Source organism: Petromyzon marinus, chromosome 1, assembly GCF_048934315.1.
Source record: "Petromyzon marinus isolate PM22_M1 ecotype Great Lakes invasive population chromosome 1, UKy_Petmar_22M1.pri1.0, whole genome shotgun sequence".
Lineage (NCBI taxonomy): Eukaryota > Metazoa > Chordata > Hyperoartia > Petromyzontiformes > Petromyzontidae > Petromyzon > Petromyzon marinus.
The window spans coordinates 8,553,697-8,580,280 of NC_133667.1; the positions used below are offsets into that span (position 1 = coordinate 8,553,697).

The 26,584-nt window shown below is 44.6% G+C and overlaps 1 protein-coding gene across 2 annotated transcripts; it reads left to right on the forward strand.

Annotated features, from left to right (window-relative positions):
- Nucleotides 1-14,825: 14,825 nt before the first annotated feature.
- LOC142910265 (dual specificity tyrosine-phosphorylation-regulated kinase 4-like) lies at nucleotides 14,826-26,331 on the forward strand. 2 transcript variants are annotated; one of them, XM_076059998.1, is made up of 10 exons: nucleotides 14,826-14,978; nucleotides 16,332-16,468; nucleotides 17,060-17,200; nucleotides 18,166-18,298; nucleotides 18,771-18,852; nucleotides 20,515-20,684; nucleotides 21,185-21,245; nucleotides 22,485-23,758; nucleotides 25,311-25,528; nucleotides 25,868-26,331. In XM_076059998.1, the coding sequence occupies exons 1-8, from the start codon at nucleotides 14,856-14,858 to the stop codon at nucleotides 22,604-22,606; spliced, it is 969 nt and encodes a 322-aa protein (XP_075916113.1). In that variant the 5' UTR covers nucleotides 14,826-14,855; the 3' UTR covers nucleotides 22,607-23,758; nucleotides 25,311-25,528; nucleotides 25,868-26,331. The 2 variants fall into 2 exon arrangements, with proteins under 2 accessions (XP_075916113.1, XP_075916093.1); XM_076059978.1 differs by having other exon boundaries at nucleotides 25,311-26,331.
- The last annotated feature ends 253 nt before the right edge of the window (nucleotides 26,332-26,584 follow it).

The window sequence follows — 26,584 nt, forward strand, 5'->3', positions numbered from 1 at the left end:
GACAAAGGTGGTCGGGGTTTCTATCTCTCTATACTTTGAGTTGACATCGCTCAAATATCATTTCGACTCCACATTCTACCAGCCTAATCCACCCCGTTACCTTGGCTCTTACTTAGTTTATTAATTTTCGTCACTCTGTGTGTCTTATCATATATAAATGTGTGGCGGTTTATTTAACTTAAAGTTCGCTCGCTCTTTTGCTGCCCGTGTGCAGGGTGGGGTGGGGCCACTATTAAGTCCCGTGTGTGGCAAATGGTTCCTGCGATAACGATCTGTTTGCCCTGGCGTGAAATTCCTCTCTCGCGCTCTGCGGGAGAGACAAAGGTGGTTGGGAGTACCTATCTCTTTATACTTTCGACTTTATATTTCTCAAATACCATTTGGTCCCATGTTCGCCAAGACTCGTGTTTGTAACTACGTCCTCCCGACACCCCTCTCGGTTTACCGAGGTTTGCATTGTTATGATGGAATTATTAAGAAGAAAAATAATTTTCATCCTGAGTTTTAAGAGGTCCGTTTCTTGATTGTTGGAATCCATATGCCTTGGTTCTGTAAGGTTCTATCATGGAATGTCGTGTAAGGTCAACACATTATTCTTAATTTTATGTGTGACTGATGTGTAGCCACTTCTTTAACTTAAAAACGTGTTCGCTGGCTGTTGTGTGTGTTTTCTCATTAATCCGTCTGGCTAGCTCCAGATGGCCCCTTGTGATAAGGTGTGGTTCCTGCTTCTCCGCGCTGCGAGAGAGACATAGGTGGTCGGGGTTGCTTGGGATATTGTTTAAACTCTTTCGCAAGTTTGCCCGTTGTCTCATTCCTTGTTGAAAAAGTTTGATGCGGCTCTGTATTTTGTCTCCAAGCTTTGTTTTAACAGTAAAAGTATTAAAGGTGAAAATCATTTGATCGCGAATTAATTATTGGATAAGGATTCACTGATGTGTCTCGTGGCCTGTTCTTAATTGGAGTGAGCGCGAGGACGCTAACTTAACTTATTCTTGTTATTGCATTTTAAATTTTAACCGTTGTTTTAATGACAAAGGAAAAAAATATATGGTTTAACCCGTGGGCGTTCTCGTTTCTGGATTGCGGAGGGCTTCCCTCTGCGTGACCTCCCTTAGGGCACATCAAACTCTTGTTCATCTGGAGATCTTCGCAGATAGCTCCTAACATCCTCGCCTCGAGAGTTTTATTATTTCTTTATTTATTAATGGCCTGTTTATGATCGACATCTGGTTTTTCGTGTGCCTGGCTTACGGGTTTTCGTTTGTTAAAAAAAAAATTGATATATAACGGAAAATATTATTATTAATATACATTTTGGAAAAGGCTCATATACAACAACACACCACCTGCACACACCCCACACACACACCACACAACCACCTCACCCACACACACTACACTCACACACCACCTGCACACACACACACAGACACCTCGGCTAGCCCTTAGGTCAACTGGAACTCACAAACCGAACCTCTCCGCCTGGGTTTTCATCCCGGCAACCTATCGCGTGACCTGGCCACGGGTTTCCTATGCGAGAGAGAGAATTGGCAACGTTGGTTGTTAGATGGAAGCCCCCGGGCCCCGTGATAAAGCATGGGCCTGAGTTCGACGATTACGACAATAAAAACCGTTAAAATGTTATCCGAGTGCGGTGTTTGACATTGTGTGCGTGGCGAGTCGCTTGGGGAGGTGTACGCTACAGTGGACATAACCATGGCAGGCAGAGGCCATGCGCTGCGTTAATTTCCCCTGGCATTAAGTCGCCGGCACGGCTGGTGAGGAAAACTCTTCAACCTCGCCGTGGATCTTGTGGCGGAGCAGAGGGACAGGAGGCTGGGAGCACGTGGTATGTGGCCCTTAGAGCAAGTGGTGTGGTGAACCGTAATGTGTGAAGGCCGTTTTACAGTTCCTCTTTAATGAAGCTAATACATTCGATGTCTGCAACATGAATTGCTTTCATCACTCCATCTTCTCGGTGGATGTACTCTCTCAGCCACATTCCATTCAGTAGACGACAGTCATTTCTGTTCCATAAAGTGATTTGCCAGATTTTAATTACCTAATGTAAACTCACAGGTGTACGTCCTGAAAGAGTTGTTATATCATTAGCAAAAACCACGAAAACATGATGCATTCTAAAAACATGGCAGGAGGCAATAGCCATTGCCATCACCAAACCAGGCAAGCCAATCAACGACCCAGGAAGCTAGAGACCAATATCACTCCTGTGCATGACCTATAACCTCCTGGAACGCATCATCCACTGGAGAGTCAGTGATTCGGCCTGGGATGCAGTTGCTGTGACCAAGCTTTTGGCCTTTGCGACACACATCGAGGCCGCATCCCAGAAGAAATCAGCGCAGGCCTTTGTGAACTTGTCATCAGCTTTATGACACCGTCTGAATTAACGGCTTCATGTTAAAGCTCGCAAGGACCATTCCCGACCTCGAAACAATATGCCTAATGAGAACTATGACAAGAAATAGGCGACCATGTCTTTATATGGGCAACAAATCCAGGTCACCTCGGATCCCCAACAATGGATTTCCACAAGGTTCAGTACTCGCGCAAATGCACTTCAACGTCTACATGAGCGACATGGAAAACCCACCGGGTCACACAAATTTGTATGCGTGGATGACCCTGCCCTAGCAATGCAACCAGTCAATTTTAGCAACATCGAATCCAGTCTGAACAAAGAGCTGAACACCATGGGGGAATCTTCTTTGGTTCTTTCGGTAAAGTCACGTAGAATGAGAATAAAATAATAAAATAAAACAATAAAATTATCACGACCTTTCGGCCACAACACAAGTGGCCTTCTTCAGGTGAAAGGAACAAACCTGTCGGGACGACAGAGCTTCAATGAACGTTGTTAATATTTGTGCGTCTTTTAAGCTGGTTGAGAGAAGTGAGGCACCTTGACAAAGGGGTTTACATATCAAACAGGAGGATTTAGCATTGAAACAGTTGATGGATTAGCTTGTGACTGGTCACAGAAATAGCTGTGTTAAAGTCAAAGCCTACACATCCACAGAGGCACCTCGTACATGGACGCCAAAGGGGCTGCAATAACTCAACTATCATAAAGTAAATATTCCATGGGGGAATATTTCTGGATATGGAGGCTCAAGCCAAATTCCCCACAAAACTGGTCACTACATTTTGACTTAAAACTTTCGTTCCTGCAGGAATTCATATTCTTGGTTCTTTCGGTAAAGTAATTAGTCACTATGCCATCTTGATAACAGAAGCGCGCAGCACACTCTGAAAGTGACTTTCTTCGGGAACACCGTGCGACACGACCCCATTGCAACGGAATCTCAGAGTGAAGCTGGACCATAAGCTAACCATATGGTCCAGCTTCACGTAATACTGTGCACCAGCATAGACGAGAAGTAGTCACAATCGACTTGTTGATGTCCAACTGAACACATCAATGTAGTGTATCACTGGGAGCCTCAAGTCGACCCCCAACACCCTGGGCTGACTGCGCTGTCACAAATATCTCCCCCACCCACCCGCCACGATGCTGCAAACCCTCCGGGAAGTCCTGCAAATCGAGGGATTACAGTCGCCTTCCCATTCGTCAGGAAATCAATAAACGTCGCTTGAAGTCACGAAAGCTATTTTGGACCCATGCGCTTAACCTTCAGCAATGCGAGTTCAACCCCGATGAAGCTTGGAGAGCTGAATGGAGTTAAAAAGATCTCATAAACGAACACCTTGTTAAAGACTAAACGCCAAATATCTCTGGGTTTGATCTTCTCCGAAGCTCACGGATCTACCCTAAACCGTATCATCACAAACTATGGCAGATGCGGATACCTGATGCACAAATTTAAAACTATCTAGTGTGCGACTGTGGTCATTAAAACAGACCATACAACATTTAAAGATGCAATGCCATCTCCACGAACTCCTGACGTGGTTATCTGCACTTGACCACCTGAATGTGAAATTGTAGTTGTTGCTCTGTCATCTACATCAGCCATACGAAAGAGCAGCAGCATCAGCCATGTTGGACAAAGTCCTCGCCAAGGGTGTGGTCTCTCTCACGATCCTCAGCTGCATTCTACTTCATTATATTGTTATCTGTCGAATGCAGGGCATCAGGCAGGCTGATGTATCTACGCAGAGTTTTGGGTGTTAGTCCTTTGCAGGCATTAATGGGTTTCTCCAGGCACTCTCATTTTAACACTGGATTGTCAGGATGAAAAATCGAGAACGTTTCTTCTTTTTTAATGAAAGGTACAGGTTCTTATTGCGTATGGCATTATGTTAAGGTGCTAGATGTCAATGACGTGGTCTGCTAACTTAACATGAGGGCTTCAGCCGAGAGTTTGTTGTAGTTTTGCTATTCCTCTCCATGGAAGGAGCACATAATACAGTTGATTATCACGTGATGTATAGTTTGGGTTGGATTTCTGCATTCATACGACTGTGTCTTGTCTTTCATTTCCATTTATACTGGTGTAGTGTTCGATTTCACTCGGATAACTTCTGTCTTTCTTCGAACACCGCTTTATTTACAACTCTCAGCATGTCCTCCACATTCCACAGTATCCTGGTCGCCACGGCTCGCTCACCGTGCTTCACTCGACTCGCTCGCCACCTTTGTCTCTCCACTCCCCCACGATTACTTCGCTTACTCCGCCGCTAACTTCTTCGTCTCTGTTCACCGCTATCACCGTCACTATGCTCTCTCCACTGCTAAGTGCTTCGTCTCTGTTCACCGCTATCACCGTCACTATGCACTCTCCACTGCTAAGTGCTTCGTCTCTGTTCACCGCTATCACCATCACTACGCTCTCTCCACTGCTGGCTATTCTCTATGCTCTCTCCACTGCTGGCTATTCTATTCTTCGCACACAGCGTCTTCGCACACAGCGTCTTCGCACACAGCGACTTCACCCTTCAACTCTTAACTCCAACTCCTCAACTTCAACAACCTTCTCCAAGCTCTCCAAGCTCCAACTCTCCCTCTCCAATTGCCGACCCCCCAATTTATCCCCGCTCTCATTACGCCCCCAATTAATTAGTCCGCTTCCCAACGGCACTCCGCGTGACCGTACACCTGTTTCTCCTCCAGACCTTTAGGTGCCGCTCTAGCCTTGGCAACAGCTCCAACCAATCACAGCCGTCCAGGGCTTTCCCAGCTTAATTGCCCTAACATAACCTGCACTGTATTCGCCTTCACTACAGGCTGACCCAAGATAACCCGTACTGTCTGTGTGATCATGTAATCACGCCCCCTCCACCACGCACCTTCCTACTCCACTACACGGGTAGGAACCTCCTGGTTACACCAGCCCACAAGGGATTATTGTGTCCATCCGTCGTGCATCCAAAAATGGGAGGGGTGGGGCTGGGTGGAGAGGGGAGGGTGGGGGAGGGGCTGGGTGGGGAGGGTGGGGAGGGGCTGGGTGGGGAGGGTGGGGCTGGTCAACCCGTGGTGCCCTTATAAAACTCAACATTTAACCTACTCACGCCGGCTTGTGCCCGCCCTCACAGCCGGGCATATTTGCGGAATACACCACGTGGTGCCGCCGTTGACCCTGGCCATTGACCGAGCAGACCAACGTTCCTACCAGCTCCCTCCGCAGGAATGTGTTGAAGGAGATGTGTGCATCTGCCTGTTGATGCGATTCTGGTGTGATTGATGGTTACGCCACCAGGTGTCTTAGAGAAATGTCAAAGCCAGGATGTGCGATGATTGGGTTGCGAATTAGGTGTTTATTTTAGAGGTTCTCATTCCACTGTTCACCACCGTTCTGCCAGATCTGGATGAGAAACCTTTCTTAATAAATGAAATGAAACTTTCTTACGCGATACTGCATCAGCAGTGTTGCACAAGGAAAAAAAATAATCACATTTTGCAGTAACATGGTCCGAAGACGAAAATATGTATAATAAGAAATGTTTTAAAAGACAAAGGCCCTCCAAAGCAGTGAGTAATAGTTGGATACTGAACGATTCACCATGCATCCATAGTAAATTCAATATTTTATGCAGTGTTAAATTGGCATATTCCAATTTGCCATATTGCAATTTAAGACCCCTCATCTGGAAATGTTCTTAAAAGTAAACGCCTTCATGTTCTCCCCGTGGTTGCGTATCTCATTTCACAAGGCAACATATCTCTTGAAGCACACTATTAAAGTCACTCACACATCGGGCTTAACACGAACTTTCAACTCTCGAATCATTCCTCACTTTACGAACAACTATACAACTATGAGTTCGGAGCAGACTATGGATCAACGCCGAATATATATTCCAACGTCATCCACTTTATAGCTAATCGGGATGCAAGTTGCATAATATAACTAAATATATGGTTTAGTTATATTAACATAAAAAATAATGAATGTGATGTCCGACAGCTAATTCGTTAATGTGTCTACACAAAGGACTAGTGTGGACACTGCAGCTGCAGTACGATTTATTTGTTGTGCATTATAATCAACGTGAATCTGTCCCTCTCAATTCATTTTTCAATTATGATTCGTGAAGCTTGCGAGCAAGGATGCCAGTCTAGGAAAGATTACACAGCTTATAATTCGAAGAGGAGGAGCACTCCACAATCACCCGACTTAAGTAACGTGATGAAATCTAAATTATCCACGGAGAATGCCCCCTCCTTCTGCGGTAGCATGCACCTGCATCAGTAACGTTGTTTTGAAAACGCACAACTTATTCTATCCCTTGTTAACCATGTACGCCACCTTAACGTATCTGCTATTTCAACATGCATGCTCAGAGAAATCACTTAAACTCGCTCCTGTACAAAAATAAAGCAGTCAAGCAATTTGGATATTGACCTCTGATGACGAATGCAAGAAGAGGACTTGAGACCCTGATTTAATCATAAGCGGCTGAAACCCGGAATGAAACCCAACATCTATTAAAAACTAATTTTTTTATTTATTTTGATCAGGTAGGGCCCACTGAGCTATAAAGCTATTTTTTTCCCAGAAGTAACCTGGCCACATTTGACGGTTCAACGAAGTGGCTTATTGCGTGGAAATTCATAGCAGGTAAGTAGTTTAACAAATATGCTTTCGCGACCAATATTATTCATAATAAAAGTTTTTGGGTTAGATCACGTTATTTATGAATGTGTCGTAACCCTCCACCACCCGACACGGCCAATCAGCAAAAAAAAGTGTCACGTTGACAAAAGACAAATATTTCGCTACTTTAGCCCACCGGTGTGTTGAAGAGTGAATCCACAACATTTACAGTTTGAGTACGACGTTTCGCTGGTAATTTCATCCAGCATCATCGGGCAATTCGCCAGAATGGTAAAGCCCTCGCTTGCTCTCGGTCTTGAAGCAGGTAAGTACTCTAAACGCGTGGTTTTAAATGCGGAGGGAAAAACCGGAGGACCCAGAGAAAAATTAACGCGAGTGCGGGGAGCGAGAGAGAACATGCAAACTTCAAATATACGGCCATCAGGGTCGGGATTAAACACACGACATCCTCTGTACCAGGCTTGGATTACAGTGAAAAAGGTGTCAACCCGAAAGTGGAGCTTAGGCCCGGATGAGTGAGCTCAGGGAGGTGTACATCTCGCCAAAGTCGGGACGCGTCAGTGGGTCCTCATGCCAGCAGGAGGACATGACGCGGTGCACGGCATCAGGGCAGACGCTTGGACGGGGTAGGCGGATTCCCTGCTTCAGCAGCTCAACCACCTCCCTGTGCGTCTTCCCTACAGGGGTGGTGGGGTCGGGGGGGCAGGAGATCGGGTGGGGGGGGGTAAACAATGGAGGACACGGAGCAGACGCCGTCACAGTTTTACACCCGTCGGATATCACGGTTATTAAAAAAAAGATCGCGGTCAAGAGGTGGGCACCATACACAGTCAACCGTGCTCATCGGAGGTCTGGGGGCAGGACAACAACACTGCACGGTTAGCCAAACAAACAGTTAGGCAAGTAGCGAAATCGATTTGTATGCTCGTGATATATTCATTACGTATACATCAATAATTATGCACGTTATACGCTAATCGTACCTTCAACATGAAGGAGTAAGTAACAGAGTAGAGATGAGGCGTAAAAAAACAAAAACGTGAAACGGCAAATGATGCGATGAAATTTTCAGATGACGTAATTAATTGCAGCAGTAAATCATTCTTCTAACACGCGGCGATTATTCAAATGACTGTGGGGTGCCGTGAATTGGTGCGGGCCATTTGAACCTTTGTAAGGGAGGGTGCCGTCCGTGTAAATCTCAAAGAGCAGCACCCCGAAAGACCAGGAGTCACACTTGGACGTCCAGACTTTGGTAGTGAACGCCTCGACGGCACACCAGCGTGCGGGCAGCATATCTCCTGCACACCCACAGGTAAGGCAGTGCAGCGTGTAGATTTGCAATCCAACCACATAGATCTTTGGATGATATCCCTCCTCGTACACCTACTCTGGCAACCAAATGAGGGTACGCGCCTGACAGGGCCCCTACCGTGTGGAGATGGAGCGATGGAACAGCTTTTGCGCAAGTTCTAGGCGGATTATATTATTCTATAGTTATTCACCGACTTGCCATTCCGCCATTTTTGGCTACCCACGAATCGCATCTGGAACTCTACACGATTATATCGAGAGAGAGAGAAAGAAAGTGGTGAAATAAAGTGATGAGAGACAAAGTAAAGAGAGATAATGTAGTGAGAGATAAGTGATGAGAGATAAAGTGATGAGAGACAATGTGATGAGAGATAAAGTGATGAGAGATAATGTGATGAGAGATAAAGTGATGAGAGATAAAGGGATGAGAGATAATGTGATGAGAGATAAAGTAATGAGAGATAAAGTGGTGAGAGATAAAGTGATGAGAGATAATGTGATGAGAGACAAAGTGATGAGAGATAAAGTGACAAGAGATAATGTGATAAGAGATAAAGTGATGAGAGATAAAGTGGTGAGAGATAAAGTGATGAGAGGTAAAGTGATGAGAGATAAAGTGACGAGAGATAAAGTGGTGAGAGATAAAGTGATGAGAGATAAAGTGATGAGAGATAAAGTGATGAGAGATAAAGTGATGAGAGATAAAGTGGTGAGAGATAAAGTGATGAGAGGTAAAGTGATGAGAGATAAAGTGATGAGAGATAAAGTGGTGAGAGATAAAGTGATGAGAGATAAAGTGATGAGAGATAAAGTGATGAGAGATAAAGTGATGAGAGATAAAGTGATGAGAGATAAAGTGACGAGAGATAAAGTGATGAGAGAGAATGTGATGAGAGATAAAGTGATGAGAGATAAAGTGATGAGAGACAAAGTGATGAGAAATAAAGTGATGAGAGATAAAGTGATGAGAGAGAATGTGATGCAACATCATAATTTAAAGTTGTAGGGATTAGTCATTATATAGTGTAGCATATACCCAGTTACTTAATGTTAACAGCTCAGCTTATTGGAGAGTATATTGAGTACATTGATTATATTGATGTAGTTTATATTTAGTTTTTTTCACATCGGTTTATTGTATGGGAGTAGGGTATGTGTAGTTCTTTAGTAACGCCCCTTTTTTATTTTCCACATAATACACTAGCTTGATACGCGGTGGTTTGGGCTGTTGCAATTCTTTATTATTAAATCTCTCTCTCTTTATTACTGCTAATCCTACATAATACACTAGCATAATATGACTTTGAGACCCCCCACCGCCTAGACATTCCACAAGGAGTGACTAACCCCATATCTGCATTTTCCATCAATATGCTAAATTCTTCTGTTGATATGTAAACTCCTTTGTCAAGGCGCTCTGCTCCTCTCACCCAGCTTAAAATACGCTGCCAAGCTTGCCAGTGTTCATTGGAGAGCTGTCTTTCCGACAGCTCTGTTTCTTCACCTGAGGACGGCTGCTTGCGTTATGGCCGAAACGTCGTGAGAAATTTATTTTATATTGTTTGATTTTTATTATATTATTATTTCCCTTCTACGTGACTTTACCGAAAGAACCAAGAATATGAATCCCTGCAGTCACGAAAGCTTTACATCGGAATGAAACACGTTTGTTCCAAAATGTGTATTCCTATAATATATAACATGTACCCGCATGTGTTATGTGCACGTGGAAGTACATAATTTATATATACACTACATCATGTACATAATATAGATGCACATTAAATGATACTGTATACACACACTGTTATGTTTGATCTCAATCCATGGGACTCACAAGGTAAGTGATGATGATGCTGAAGATGGTACAATGCTGTTTGTCTTGAGCGTGTTGATTGTAGTGGTGATGGTGGTGACGGTTATTGCAGTGATAGTGATGTGAAAAACATAGATGATTGCAGTGGAATGATAATAATAGTGGTCGCGTTAGTAGAGGTAGTGACTATGCACGCAATATATTACATGTAATACACATGCACATTTATCATATTTAATACACTCAAAAACAATTGCAGGTGCACGTACAACAATGTAATTACAGTATACATACGATGGTGGTGTGTGTGGGGGGGGGGTTGAATGTATAGGCATATTACAATAATTTAGCACGTATTTATCCGTGTGTTTATTTTAATAGGTGTAATATACACACACGCATCATCATAATATGTAACCGCATTTGTATTATATACACATGCAAGCACATATAATAGACACAGATCATATAGATATCATACACGTGTACATTCATTGTACTGTTATCTAGCGATCTAATGGGTGGATTAAGATTTACTTAAACCAAGGTGGGAACCCACGAGTCCCCATGTGAATGGACACGAGGCATTCAGTGACGTCTCAAGAAGCCGATGATTATTACCAGAAGGCCACGTGACTCCACGAGAGAGGAAACGGATGCCGTGACGTCACCTCTGACGTCATTAGCCTGGCGCGTCATTCTTCGTTGAACTTTGGCGGAGGGAGCACGCGGCTCGCGCTCCAGCGCCCCCTAGGTCTTGGCTCTGTCCCATCGTTTTTTCTGGGAGTTTCTCGACGAGGGATTTATCCAAGGTAAGCGATGACGTTGTTTGTCTCGACCCTGTTGATTGTAGTGGTGATGGTGGTGTTGAAACGGCTCTATGCCGAGTGTTGTAAGTGGCGGTAATGTGAATATGGTAAATTATAAGTGTGGTGTTCGTGGTGGAGGTGACGGTTTAATTATTTGTGGAGGTGGTGATGGCGATATTCGTGATTGTGTTAGTGATGGCAATGGAACTTGTGGTGTTGTTAGATGCTGTTGGTGATGGTGATTACAGTGATAGTTTTGGTTGTGACATAGATGATCGTGTAGGAAATTATGGACAGGTCAACGGCAGTGGCGATACTGCTGATGATAGTCGTGATGATAGTAGTGCTGTTTACTAATGGCAATGGAGATCATAGCGTTGACAGTGATAGTAATCGTGGTAGTACAGGTAGTGACTATATATGCACAAAATACATTATATGTAATACACATGCACATTAATCATACTTAATACACTCAAAAATATTTCAGGTGAACGTACTACAATGTAATTACAGTATACATATGATTGTGGTGTGGGGGGGGGGTGAATGTATAGGCATATTAATATAATTTAACACATGTATGCATCATTGTGTTTATTTTAATACGTGTTATAGACACACACGCATCATCATAATATGTACTCGCATTTATATTATATACACATGCAAGCACGTATAATAGGCACAACTACATCATATAGATATCACACACGCGTACATTCATTGTACTGCGATGTAATTATCAAATGGGTGGATTAAGATTCACTTAAACCCGCGAGACCTCCGCGTCCCGAGGCCAGAAGCCCACGTGACTACTCTCCACGCTGATAAAAAAAAAACGGATGCCGTGACGTTGTCACTGACGTCACTAGCCTGGCGGCGCCATTCTTCGCTTGACAACGTGGAGGCAGCACGCGGCTCGCGGTACAGCGCCCTCCCAAGAAACTTGCTCTGCCACTTGTGAATCTTGAGAGGCGCTGTCCCATCGACTGTGTGTGTGCGGGAGTTTCTCGACGAGGGATTTATCCAAGGTAAGTGATGATGATGATGTTGAAGATGGTACAATTCTGTTTGTCTTGATCCGTATTGATCGTAATGGTGATGGTGGTGTGGAAGCTGCTCTATGATCGTGTCGAGTGTTGTAAGTGATGGTAATGTGAAGTTAATTATGAGTGTTGGTGGCAGAGGTGATGGTTTAATTGCTTGTGGAGGTCGTGATAGTGATAACGCTTGTGATGGTGGTAGTGTTGGTGGTGACAGTGATGAAATACAGGAGACCCTTGAATATTGCGGGGGTTATGGTCTTGAAAAGTGCCCTGAAAGCCAAAACCGCGATATTAAATAACGAAGCCTGACCTAAATAATAGCGTTTGGGGCTGTTCATAAATGACGTCACGCACCTGGGGGGGGGGGGGTTAGACATTTGTGACGATGTGTGACGAGGGGGGGGGGTTGAGAAATGTGACGTCACATCAAAATGCGTAACTTTAAATAAATATAGCCAAACGTTCTATTCTTAGCTCTTTCGGTAAAGTCACGTTGAAGGGAAACAATAAAATAATAAAATATATATAAAACAATAAAAATTCTCAAGACGTTTCGACCATAACACAAACGTGACTTTACCGAAAGAGCTAAGAATATGAATTACTGCAGTCACGAAAGCTTTAAATCAAAATTTAACACGTTCTATTCTTAGCTCTTTCGGTAAAGTCACTTTGAAGGGAAACAATAAAATAATAAAATATATATAACATTAAAAATTCTCACGACGTGTCGACCATAACGCGAACAGTCATCATCAGGTGTGAAAAACCAACGGCAAGAAATATTTGAAAGAAGTGGTGGTTCGCATCTATTTATTTATTTATTTTAAAACGGTGTTTGTATTTTGATTTAAAGCTTTCGTGACTGTAGTAATTCATATTCTTAGCTCTTTCCGTAAAGTCACGTTGAAGGGAAACAATAAAATAATAAAATATATAAAACAAGTTATGACGACCGTTTGTGTTATGGTCGAAACGTCGTGAGAATTTATATTGTTTTGTATATATTTAATTATTTTATTGTTTCCCTTCAACGTGAATTTACCGAAAGAGCAAAAAATGTGGTGTTTGTATTTATTTATTAAAACCGTTAGCACCACGGGCAGCGATTTGGCAGTTTATTTAGAAGGACGAGTCCATCTATGTTCTGAAAAGAGGAGGGGGGAGACGAAAAATTAATGTATGCTGTCTGAAAGCCACCGTAAGCGTTAACAATCAATTAAGACCTGAAATGGTTTTATCAAATCCTTCCAATGATTTCTAAGCCAGAATCCATCTTCTCGGTTGAAATTATCTCTGTGCTTATGTAGATAGCCTCATAAATGTCTCCTACAACATCAGAATGCAGCGTCACATTAAATATGCACTACATTGACAATAGTTTAAAGCGATTTGAAGCACGTTTTTTTTGGGGGGGGGGCAGAGCTTTGTGACGTCATATTTGAGGGGGGGTCTGACTTTGTGTGACGAAGTTGGGGGGGGTCAAAATTCGTCCAAAATCGCGTGACGTCATTTATGGACGGCCCCTTAAGGCTCCATTGGGGTCTTTGTCTATGTTCGCGAGATGATTGCACTTCAAAGGTTAAGGTGCCATTGACTGTCCGGTGTCCCTCGCCCGCTCCACACCATGGTATCAGCCAACAGTACTGACTCGTACAGTATACCCGCAAAGGACAAAAACTCACTCCCGCGATAGCTAAATTGGTATACTAAGACGTTACACGCTCGATAGCGTCGAAACCGCGAACGATAAACCCAACGATATTCAAGGGTCTTCCGCATGTCTGTGAATCCATGTTTGCATCTCTCTGTCCATGTATCTGCGTGTCTTTGGGTGTGTTTACATATACATGGGGAGTTGGTTTAGGGTAGCGCCTTGGCACAATAAACCCAGCGACGCGAGTTCAATTTCTGCCCACGGCCACCACTAATGACGACGTGCACAAACACCGACACGGTGGCTAGGAGATGTTCACAACCTCGCCTGGTATACAGGAGGTTGGTGGGTTTGATCCCAACCCGGACGCATGTCTCCGATTATTTTTTGCCTCCACATTTAGAAACGTGCGTTTCGAGAATTTGGCTGCCGTAAATTTGCACGTGATGCGCTGCTTCGCTGAGCTATCATTCGTGACCAGGTCGCTTCTGAAAAAGGGCTCTGTAGCTCAGCGGGTCTTACGTTGTAAAATAAAAACAACAACAAAAATGTGTCTCTGTAATGTTTCGTGATTGGCAGGCGATCATGGCGCCTGGAGTCATCTCATCGAAGGCAGGGAAAAGCTTCACACCACAAGGTTCCAAACCACTCGATTCTGCATCTTTGAGCCACGTGATATACCGCCAGGCTCTTTAATAAGACAATGGCACACTCACTCGAGCAGAGTGCACGTGGCCAGAGTCAAACCCTGAACGGTCCTACGCGTTTAAATAGACCACGCACATTTGAAGTCATGCATAAGTCCTTAGTTGCTTTGTGATTCTATGAATGTCCACATGATAAGCCACTTTGTAGAGTTGTAATTTTTAGCCAAATACTGAAAAATGTTAATAGCTCAATGGGCTTTAGCTGGTAAGTTAAAGAAAATAGTTTAAACTTGATTTGTATATTTTTTAAGTGATGTGCATAGCTTTCCTATACTTTGCCCTCCTATCATGCTTTTGTGTTGTCCTCCGGGACATCTGTTAAAAAATACCTTTATAGCTCATCAGATTCCTTCAGTAAAAATAAATATTACGATTCTGTTACATATATGAATGTGTTCATTGATTAACGCATGTGTGTATGTGTGTGGGTGCAGAAATCTTGGATAGATTCCGAAAGAAAATGACTTCTTTTGAACGCATAGAAATCCAGGCGTTCGAAAATATTTTTTATTTTAAGACTAGCGGTGTAAGAAATGGCCGTAAAAATAATGGCTACGACGACGAAAATAACGACTACATTCCGGTGAGTCTCCAATATGGTCCATGTTCATTCCAACAAGTCCACATCCCACTGCAAACCCAAACAACCCAGGCAATTGTCTTTCGCATGGCTATTGTATTTGCAGAGAAACAAATACCATTTTACATTCAGGTGGCAGTCACGCCAGTTAACAGCATCAGGAGTAGCGGAGTATATCGCTGTGATGTCTCCTTTTGTATTTGTGGATCGGGCATTGCATCGTTATATGTTGTGCAGTTTGTTCTGGATGACCACAAGCGCACACTACTGGAGAGTTTTTAATTTTCCATTTGTGCATCAGGTATCCGCGTCTGCCATGGTTTGTGCGGATGCAATTTAGGGTGGACTATGAGCTTCGTGGAAGATTTAACTCAGGGATCCTCTGTGTGGTCTGATGGTGTTGTTTGTAATTAGCAGTGAAACATCGTATCAAGTTAAATTTTTATTTAAAGCTTTCGTGACTGCAGGGATCCATATTCTTGGTTCTTTCGGTAAAGTCACCACGTAGAAGGGAAACAATAAAATAATAAAAATATAAAACAATAAAATTCTCACGACGTTTCGACTGCAACACAAGCAATCATCATCAGGTGTGAAAACCACAGCAAGAAAATTTTGAAAAAAGTGCTAACGTTAAAAAAACCCGCCACTTTTTTCAAAATTTCTTGCTGTGGTTTTCACACCTGATGATGATTGCTTGTGTTGCAGTCGAAACGTCGTGAGCATTTTATTGTTTTATATTTTTATTATTTTATTGTTTCCCTTCTACGTGGTGACTTTACCGAAAGAACCAAGAATATAAACATCGTACCAAGTTGTTCAATGTTGTGGATTGCTTTCAAAAACATGCTAGTGCACTGAAGCATCAATTTGGCTGTATTAGGGTATTAGGAGTGTGACACACATTGGCATTTTACACACGTGTCGATATAACCCAAAATTCAATCATGAATCATAATGGTTCAAAGCCTATGTGTTAAATTTGTAAAAAGATCCTCATTAATGTGCATACTTGATAACAATTGTTCGTATGGAGTTGTTGGCTTCAGCTGGATACCGATGAACACACACAATTAATGTCGTTCTGCCAATCTCTGAGCGAATACTTATACGCACATGAGATGAGAGACCGTCTATGACACATTTTACATAGCATGATCAAGTGGTGTCCAGTATGAGGCATCTGGCAAATACATCACAAGCATCACAGACATTGTTCTATCGGTTTGGATACAAAATTAAAAAAAAAACAATAACTAAATGGGCACTGATTGAGCGACGCTTTAAGACTGAGTAATGATTGATGACTGAATAAGGGCGCATTGAATAATGAAATCTTCTGTTATTTTGTCGCAGAAAAAGAACGACCACCTGGCGTACCGTTACCAGATACTAAAGGTACTTGGCAGAGGGCGTTTTGGCCAGGTGCTGCTTTGCATGGACCACAAGACCAAAGAAAAAGTGGCCTTGAAAATGCTGCAGCACTGCATACGGTGAGATTTCACGATGGAAATAGCCACATTTATATCTGGATATGTGCCTAGAACACAACTTGTGAGATTCTAGATTTGATTCTAGATTTGAAGCTTTCGTGACTGCAAGGATCCATACTCTTTGGTTCTATTCGGTAAAGTCACGTAGGTGAAAAATAAAACAACAAAAAAACAACAAAAATCACGACGTTTCGGCCACAGCACAAGCGGCCTTCATCAGGTGAAGGGACCAGACTGTCTCGAAGATCAAACAAAAACTTGTGAGATGATTAACAAGTGTTACTTTCCATGAAAGCAGAACAAATCGGGATTAGAGCATATAGCCTTGTCTTCGGGGGCTCTGTTGGTGGTGTCATCCTAGTTTTTGTACATCCTCATGCCTCTTAAGCGTGCAATAACAAGAGTGTGGCGAGATGGGTTCACGGTTTCTCTCCATAACAAAGAAGAGGTCAGCAAAGGCGGACCATTGCCAAAAAAGGTTCCGTCAGTGTTACTAATGAATTTGTTGAGTTGTTTTTTTTTTACCTTGTGCGCTACTGCCAATGCAGTATCACATTTTATTCTTGTTGATTCTTTTTTTTTCTCCCACAGCACCTGGCAAACGGACGTGGAAAAAGAGCCGGAAATAATTCTGGCCCTGGATTCCACGGATCTAGAAAACAACCACATCATCAGACTCCACGAATCCTTCATGTTCAGGGGACATTTTACGATGGTCTTGGAGTTTGTCGGGTGAGAAGAAATCGCATCTCTGTAACGCCATCACATTAGTCTATTCGCACAGGATTCTCTGTTTTTTTACGTGGCGTACAAGGTTATTGAGATGTTGGCATGCATATTCTTAGCTCTTTCGGTAAAGTCACGTTGAAGGGAAACAATATTGTTTTATATATTTTATTATTTCCCTTCAACGTGACTTTACCGAAAGAGCTAAGAATATAAAATATATTTTTTATTATTTTATTGTTGCCCTTCTACGTGACTTTACCAAAAGAACCAAGAAACAATAAAATAATAAAAATATATTTTTATAAACCAAAAATGTAAAAATTTTTTTTTATAAAAATGTGTTTTATTATTTTATTGTTTCCCTTCTACGTGGTGACTTTACCGAAAGAACCAAGAATATTAATCCCTGCAGTCACGAAAGCTTTAAATCAACATTTAATCTCAATTCATGTTTCTCAATGTGGGGGGTAAAAACCAGAAGAGCCAGAAGAAAATGTCCACGCGACCACGGGGGGAGACAAACTTTCAAACTCCAAATATAAATAATATACACAACTGTTTACAATTGCTCCCTGGGCCTTGCTGGATACATTTGAGCTGAGTGGCACAATTGTGCAAAAAAAACCCCAGCCAATTAACATGAGATGTTTGCATAATAATTGGAAATAAAAGAAACTGCGAACTGACATAAGATGCACATGAAGCTGATAGCTGCCACAAGGCCCTATCCCGCCCGTCAGCAGGATTCATGCACCATGTGGAACAGCAAACCGTCGCAAGGGGCTCCATTATATTTATCTGAACCCAATGAGCAGGTCATGTTTAATCATCATTCCCCTGGCAGAGTTGAGAATTGCCTTTTTTTTACGTGAGCAGAAGCCTTAACCGCATTGAAGCAATCCTAAGCATTGATCACGAGGAAAATACCTACAGTGACCATTCACGATGTCCTGTTTTTTTTGTTGTAGTCAAGACCTGAGAAAGCAGCTCAGGATTGCCAAGCACTTTCCCCTTTCAAGAGTCAGGCTCTACACTCAGGCCATGCTGAAGGCTCTTGTCAAGCTCAAGCAGGAGTCCATCTTGCACGGGGACCTGAAGCCGGTGAGTGAACGCAAAATATCCGAAATGCATCATTCATTCAGTCCTTCTGTGTTATTGCATTGAGCCAACTGGTTGTCAGGACGAACTCTCGCGACTCACAAAATGGAAGTCAAAGACCACGCGACTCTTTGTTGTGCTACTCTTGAAATGCATGCTATTTACTAATTCAGAAATGCACTAAATATTTAGCTGAGGCTTGCTTAAACGCAGGGCATTGCGTATCTCTGCTTTCTTGAGAGCGAACCGCATATTATTTGCTAAATATTCGAATTCACATTCATAATAATAGTGACAACACTCATGCAGCTATAATTACAAATGTCAACGTTAACGACACATTTTAAGGAATAAATGAATGAGTGAACGACCTTCAACCGATATGCAAATTGTAGTGTTACCTTGCGTCCTGTATGCTTCAAAGTTGTACACATCAAGCACCTCTGACAAGAGCCACAACTTCTTTTCCTTCCAGGAAAACATCCTTGTCAAAAACCATAAAACCGGCAACATCAGAATCACTGATTTTGGCGTCAGTGCCAAAGTTACAAGGTCATGTAAGTGATTTCCCCTGTGTCTGGGTGTGTCTGTGGAGTTAATAGTGTAGGGAGAGGTCGTGTCGTGGTTAGATCGCTGCGCTATGAACCTGACGTATGGAGTTCGATTCCCGTGGTGCTGGCCACCCGTCCTTTTCGTGCCATTCCGGCCTTCATTGGTACTCGCTGACAGCACTTGCCCCAACAGTCTGTTACAGGCTATACGGGGGATCTTTGTCTTTGTGGGGAGTGGAAGGGTAGTGGCTAGCGTGCTGTGCTTCAAACCCGCCATACGGGGTTCGATTTTCGCTCACGACCAACACCAGTGACGATTGCCGGATCCGGTCCTGGGCGTCCTCTAGGTCGACTCAGCCTCAAATTAGTACCTCTTGCAGTTTGTAAACATCGCCACTGGGTAGACAAAGGCGGCTGGACATGATGCTGGCCACCCTCTCTCCTGTGTTGCCGTGCCGGCCTGAATAAGTGCTCGTTAGCAGTACTTGCCCCGACAGCCTGTTAAGGCTATACGGGGAATATTTGTCTTTGGAGTAGTGGAATAGTGATTAGGACTCTACTACACTACACTCCCTGTAACACATTTTCAATTCCCAACCGTGCAAAACACTGAATTGGCATGTTTTGTTTATTTGACAAACCTTACGAATTGGCTGTGTTTGGAGGTGGCGGGTTTAACGACACATTTATATTTACGCGATGTAACCCCAAAAAAGCCTATTATGCACTGGCAGTTGGTATTTAAACAGGGCCAGGGTCTGCCGCATCGAAACGTAGCCTAACAGAGCAGAAGTGGGTGCAAATGTAGCTGTCACGCGTGCATTTGTAGGTCCTCACTTAACCTAGCGAGACAAAGCATCTCAAAGAGTGGCATTCATGTATTGGCGGCTCTGAGACAATGGGGGAAATTCCACTTCCCCATGGTGCAACCACTTTATACCACTTATTCAGGTGTTTAACTTTATCGCCTCCTAATCAGGATTTCAATTTACAACTTTGCAATCTGTGTCGAGCGCTCTATCGCGGCACCACTTGACCGGCAAATAGAATGAAATGAACGTGTGTGCATTAAAACACTTCGACGACGACACTGGACTTGTGTCTTCTTCTTTATTATTATTATTTATTTCTTTGACGGCTAGGACAGCTCCGCATTCCTTCCCACGTAAGCGCCGCACGCTCCGCCTTTTACGCGGTGTGAGTTGTTGCTGTCCCGCGCACGGCTCGCTCCCCGCTCCCCGCTGGCAGACGGCGCGCGAAGAGGCGGCCCCGGGACCGCCTCGGGACCGCCGACGTTCCGGAGGCGCGAGACGTCGCCCCGCTTCCAGACTGCCCACACTGACCCCGAGCCTCTTCCTGCTTCCCCCTTATAACCCCTCTCCCGCGTCACCAAGCCCCACCTCTAGCCACGCCCCCCTCCCCCCCCTACCTTACGAACCCTCCAGATGGTTCCCCACGAGCACCCTTGAGCTCCGCCTATGAACTATGGCCCAGATGATCCCATCCACCTGATTGGCTAATGGCTGAAGCGGCGGAGCCTATCCCACCGATGGGCGACCGTCGGGGTGTACTCTCGTATTGCACTTTGTATGTGGAACGTCTTTCATGGCCCACATAGCCAGCCATGCCCTGTGCTTAAATGCGCCGATATGTGCGTGTGGTGAGCAGTTACCGGACCCTGTGGAACATGGCCATACATGGCGCCTGAGACGCTCCTGCTGCCTTTCGTGACATGCGCAGCAGACATGTGGTCCCTGGGCTGCGTGATTGTAGAGATTCTCCTCGGCTGCAGACTCTTCATCGGCAACTACAAGGATTTCCTTGGCCGAGCCATCAAGGTGCCTGAAACAGGAAATTCTAAGCGCATTCGTTATGAATTAGTTGCAATGCAGGGCATAGCTTATATCCTCGAATTCGTTAATAATGGCATACAGAATGTTACGGACTTAAATGTACGATTCATGGAATTACATGGAGCTGTCTTCATCCTCTGGACTCATGCCTTGGTTAAAAAAAAACGGTGCCCAGATGCCAATACATATATGTAGAATATACATATGTAGAATGGATGTCTTCATGTGAATAGCTACCATTGGGGGTTTACATTGGGGGTTTACTGACCATGCCAGACAGACTGCCACTGTGACAGACCCATGTTATGAAGGCGATATTTGTTGATTTTCAAATAATTCATATATAAATATTAAGATAAGCAAAAGCACGTGCAGTAATTGTGCAAAACACCTTCAATTCATACTGTAGATGTTAAAAGTTATACTGCATGTAAACTGTGCTCGCAGTCAAATTAGCTCATGAATGCAACCTCAAATGTTCGCAGATCTTGGGTCTCCCACCAATGTCAATGATCTTGACAGATTTCAACTGGACCATTACCATGGGTGAGTCGAGTGAACGCTGGTTGCTATTTTTTGACGTCACATTTGTCAGACGAGCGTCCCTGTAATGTACTCGTCATCACCATCATCACCACGATCCACGGGTACATAGCCCGTACGTGTCCACTGCATGTTTTGGCATGTCTCCACTTTCCTCTGTCTCGTGCCAATATTCTCAAGCAGTGGCCACATCAATATAGATTTGAAGTTTTCGCGACTGCAGGGACGCATGCTCTTTGGTTCTTTCGGTAAAGTCACGTAGGTGGGGAAAAAAGCAATAAAAATATATATAAATAAATTAATTAAATCGCGACGTTTAGATTGCAACACAAGCAATCGTCATCAGGCGTGACAACCACAGCAATAAATATGTTTTTACTGAAGTGGGAGAGAAGCCAGAGTTAGGGCAGTTAAATAACTCAGAGAGGGGGAGGGGGGAAAGGGGAGGGGGCGAATGGGGAGAGAGAAAGAATCAAAAGAATATAGTGGCTACATCTTTTTGACACCAATCACTGATGCCATCGTCAAGCCATTCTTGGGCAGGTCTTCTTCATTTTTTCCAGTTCCGTTAATTTTCCCGAAAAAAGCACACTTTTATTTTTTGTTACTTATTTGTGTCCCCATCCTACTACTACACGTGTGTGTGTGGACAAATAGTGCCAGTTTCATTCTCATCACTGCCTGCATCATCACGTTAATTGTTTTACGTGCAAACTTCTGTCTTTGCTTCTACGTTAGTCAGGGACGGAGCCAGGATTTTGACTTTGAGGGGGGCTCACTTTAGTATTCTGAGATATCCAGCGTTTATGTTTTCCAATGGGCGCCACAAATTTATACAACTAATTTTATTGGATTTGAACGCGGAGTTTATTAATAGGTCGGAGCCGTTTATGTGGCTAATAAGTTCGATAAGTTCAAAAGGCTGCCGCTTAAGCAGCCTGCAGGGCAGCACAAGGTGGTAGCCTGCAGCATTTTGCAGCAGCCGGATTTCCGGTTATCCCGATTACCGACTTTCCCAAAATTTCAGGGGGGGCTGAGCCCCCCCCCCAGCCCCCCCTGTGGCTCTGCCCCTGACGTTGGTCACTCTTTGGGTCAAGCTTCGATGCAGCAGTAATCCTGGAGCAATACATTTCGAGCGTACAATATCTGACCTCCGTCAGTCTTTGCACTCTCGTAAATCGTCCACAACAGTTTACGTCCAACGCTTGCTTCTTTTTTTTCCTCTCTCCCTCACAAACACAGACAAGAATGGGTGCCCAATTGTCAACGGCAAGGTCATTGTCCCGAGCAGTTTACCCCTGGAGTCGCTGCTGGATACTTATGACAAGGAGCTACTCAACTTCCTTCGCGGCTGCCTTGAGTAAGAGCCCCAACTCCATGAAACTTTACTATCACTTGTTGCGCACTTTGTCATATCAGAGCAACGTTTCTCGCTTTTGTGCGTTCTTAAAATTAATTAGCCCAATTATCGTGAAGCCATTGAAGCTGTGCACTTTGAAATGTTGATTTAAAACCCATTTCTTTAGAATTGCCTTCGTGTTTAGATTGTTGTCCGTCCCCCACACCTCCCGATTAGCGCGGTTGGCTGCGTACGGTGCTAAAGAAGTCCGACATGAAAGTTTGTTCTCCTATAACACGTGTTTTCACAACGCGAATTGGATATGACGTGAGGGATGTATTTGGGAACGCTTTATTTTTACAACGCCGATGCGAATCGGATATAACGCGACTGAGTGAACCGAGATACGTCACGCTAATAGGAATCAGCGGCTGTACGGCTGCCTCGGCGTAGCGTCACGAAAGGCGGGATGCTGCTGGATGCTTCTAAATGCTGCCCACACGCCTCGGTCCTTGTTCAGCCTGCGTACGTATCTAACGCGTTATCGCGGACTGTGCTTTCACCTACATTATTTACAGCTGCCGCGTTATTGGAGAACACACTGTACACGCATGCTACGGAGGATACGGTTGGCAATTCATTGGGTGTGCCTCAACCCCCTCCTCATGAGCAGAATAAATGTGGACAACGGGGCCCTGACGATCCCCCGCGTGCATGTTGGCAGGTGGGACCCCGCACTCCGGCTCACACCGGAGCAGGCCTTGGAGCATGACTGGGTGAGGGGCAGCGAGAAGGCGCAGGGCAGCGCTGCAGTGCCAAGCGTCGACGTTCCACTTGGCCAGGCAGCGGCCCCACAGGCACTCAACGCGGACCCACAGGCACTCAACGCGGACCCACAGGCACTCAACGCGGACCCACAGGCACTCAACTCGGCCCCACAGGCACTCAACACGGACCCACAGGCACTCAACGCGGACCCACAGGCACTCAACGCGGACCCACAGGCACTCAACGCGGACCCACAGGCTCTCAACGCGGACCCACAGGCACTCAACGCGGACCCAGCTCCAGCAGAGTCACAACTGTCGGACGACAACCCTCAGTCCCATGGGATCCCGGAATCCGTGACTCCTGTGGGATGCAGTGTTGAAGAATTTGTGACAGTCAGGAGCCAACAGTGAGTCTCCGCATGCAAGCGCATAATTAAGGATGTTTTTGTTGGTTGTGCTATCGTTAAGCCACAACCAAGTGTGTACCTGTTTAAATGAGCATTAGGCAATTTTCACCTCCGTCATTAAGCCTAACCCACTGGTGGAAATTCCACCTATAGTAAAACCTTGGATTGCGAGTAACTTGGCCTGCGAGTGTTTTGCAAGACGAGCAAAATGTTTTAAGTGAATATTAATTTGATAAACGAGCGAGGTTTTAGCAATACGAGTAGTAGTACGTATACGCTTTGTACTGCCGAGCGTCACGTGATCACAACTGATATACGAGCGCTTTGATATACGAGTGCTTTGGATTACAAGCACGTCTCTGGATCGAATTATGCTCGCAATCCAAGGTTTTAATGTACCTATATCTCCTTAAAACATCCACTGCTGATTTCCCACGAAGTGATAATACAGTCCATTATGTATGGGTAATACACGTACATCTTTCAGTCAAACTACCACCACCAAGAGAAACATTCTGTATCCGAAAAGACAAAATATCTGTTTTGGAAATGATAAACATGAGGATTCTGTTTTTTAGGGGTCCTATATTGGTATAAGCTAACATTTTTATGAAAATTAACAAAAATGTTACGTACACAATTATCCAGAGGATATTTCGGTAAATATTTCATCACCCCCATCATCCATTTTATTTATTATCATCAGCACGAACCATGGGTAGATAGCCTGTAGGTGTCCACTTCACATTTCACCACTTGTTTCAACTTTCTTCTGTCTCGTGCCAATATGCTCAAGCAGCGCATCTCTTTCTGGCACCAAAGCCATTCTCTGTTAGGTCTCTTTTCAGTTCCTTCCATTTTCCCAAGCAACACGCTTTTGATTTGCCTGTTGCCTATGCTAAACGTGTCCAAATCGCGCCAGCTTCCTTCTCACCAATGCCTGCTTCACGAGGACTTCTTCCACGTGCAACCTTTTTTTCGTTACTTCGACGTTGGTCACTCTTTTTAGTCCACTTTGGGTGCCAGTATTCCTCATGTAGCAATACATCTCAAATGGCCAATATCTAATCTCCTATCAGCCTTTTGTTTTCTATCGTGGAAAAATATAAATCCCAAATTTTGAATGTGCTCCATCCAGCCCGTTGGTTCTCTCGTAAGTGCTCCACTCCCTGGTCCCTCCGTTTCATGCGGCATCTTGAGACACGACCGCAATTTTCTGCTGACGTGATTCCAAATTGTAAACTGCGACATTCAGTCGCAGTTTACAATGTTCCGTTTCACCACTGGCCCTGCTGCTCGTTTTCAGCGTGGAAATGCTTTGACCGTCGAGTTGCATTGCACAGGGTGGCCCAGGTGTCTTGTGAACCACAATTAGTTGAGCAGTAATTATTCATTTATGTCTTCACACCCATTGGTATGGCAAAACGATGAATCTTTGGTGATTAAATGGGGGGTCACGAGACATCTGGATCGCCCTGCAGTAGGCAAGCACACCTAGGAATGTGTGAAAGGCGGACGAGGCATGACGATCAAACGCGTGTCTCTCTTCCAGGCTGGCTCCCACACTCTCTCCCAGCAAGAAAGATCACGGCAATGATGAGAAGGAGAAAGAAGTCACCGGCATTTCAAGAAGGATGTCAGGAAGGAGACGTGTGCGGGGATTTGCCGGCGTGCGAAAGATATTCCGGGCATTTTTCAGCTTCATCCGCAACTGCTGCTGCTGCGGCTGCAGCTGCGGTGTGGACGAATGAAGACTCCATCACAGAACCGGTTCGCACCTAGACAAAGATCTCCCATATTAGAATTAACAGATTGATGGGGGCAAGTGCTGTGAGAGAGCGCCTATGAAGGCTGGCACGGCACGTCACAAGGTGGGTGGCCGCCGCCACAATTATCATACATTACACCGGGTGCTTGTTTAAGGCTGAGTTGATCTAGGGGAGGCCCACGACCAGTTCACATAATCGTCACCAGTGTTGGCCGTGAGCGGGAATCAAGCTCGGGTCAGTGGGGTCAAAGCACAGGGCACACGAGCGACACACCCTGCTTCGTCTCGGGTGCTCTGGCCCTTGATAAACCTTGCCTCGCCTGGGTTTGTGCCCAATACAGGTGACGTCACTGGGGGATGACGTCAACCGGAGTGGAGGAGGCGGACACCTGACCCTGGACCCCAAGACGTGGCCATCCTGGAACCGCCTACCAGACCACCTCTACACACACCACGCACACACACACCACGCACACACGTCCCGCACGCCCCACGCACACCCTGCGCACACACCCCATGCACGCCCCACACGCACACACCCTGCGCACACCACGCACGCACACACCCCATGCACGCCCCACACCCCACACGAACACGCCCCACACACCTCACACACTCCACACACCCCACACGCCCCATGCGCACGCCCCACACGCCCCGCGCACACACCCCACGCACACACCCCACACACACACCACACACCCACCTCACCCACACACACTACACTCACACTGTTGTATATATATATAGGTCTTATGAAAATTGATGAAAATAATGAAAATTAAATGAAATTAGAAATTTGAAATTATGTGTATCCGAAATTATGTTAATTAGTGTAATATGCGCATAAATTATGCTGATTCGAGAGATAATCGTATTAATTTATGCGAGTGGGCGTGGTTATGATAATGTAGGTCGTTATGGATTATCAGGTCGAGCCTCGGTGACGAAGGTTGGTTATTAATTGGAACAACGCAATTAATCGTATGCAGTGACGCAGGCGTTGTGAGCGTAAATGAGAGAGGCGATTCGACTCTGCTCTTTAATTCCGTATTATC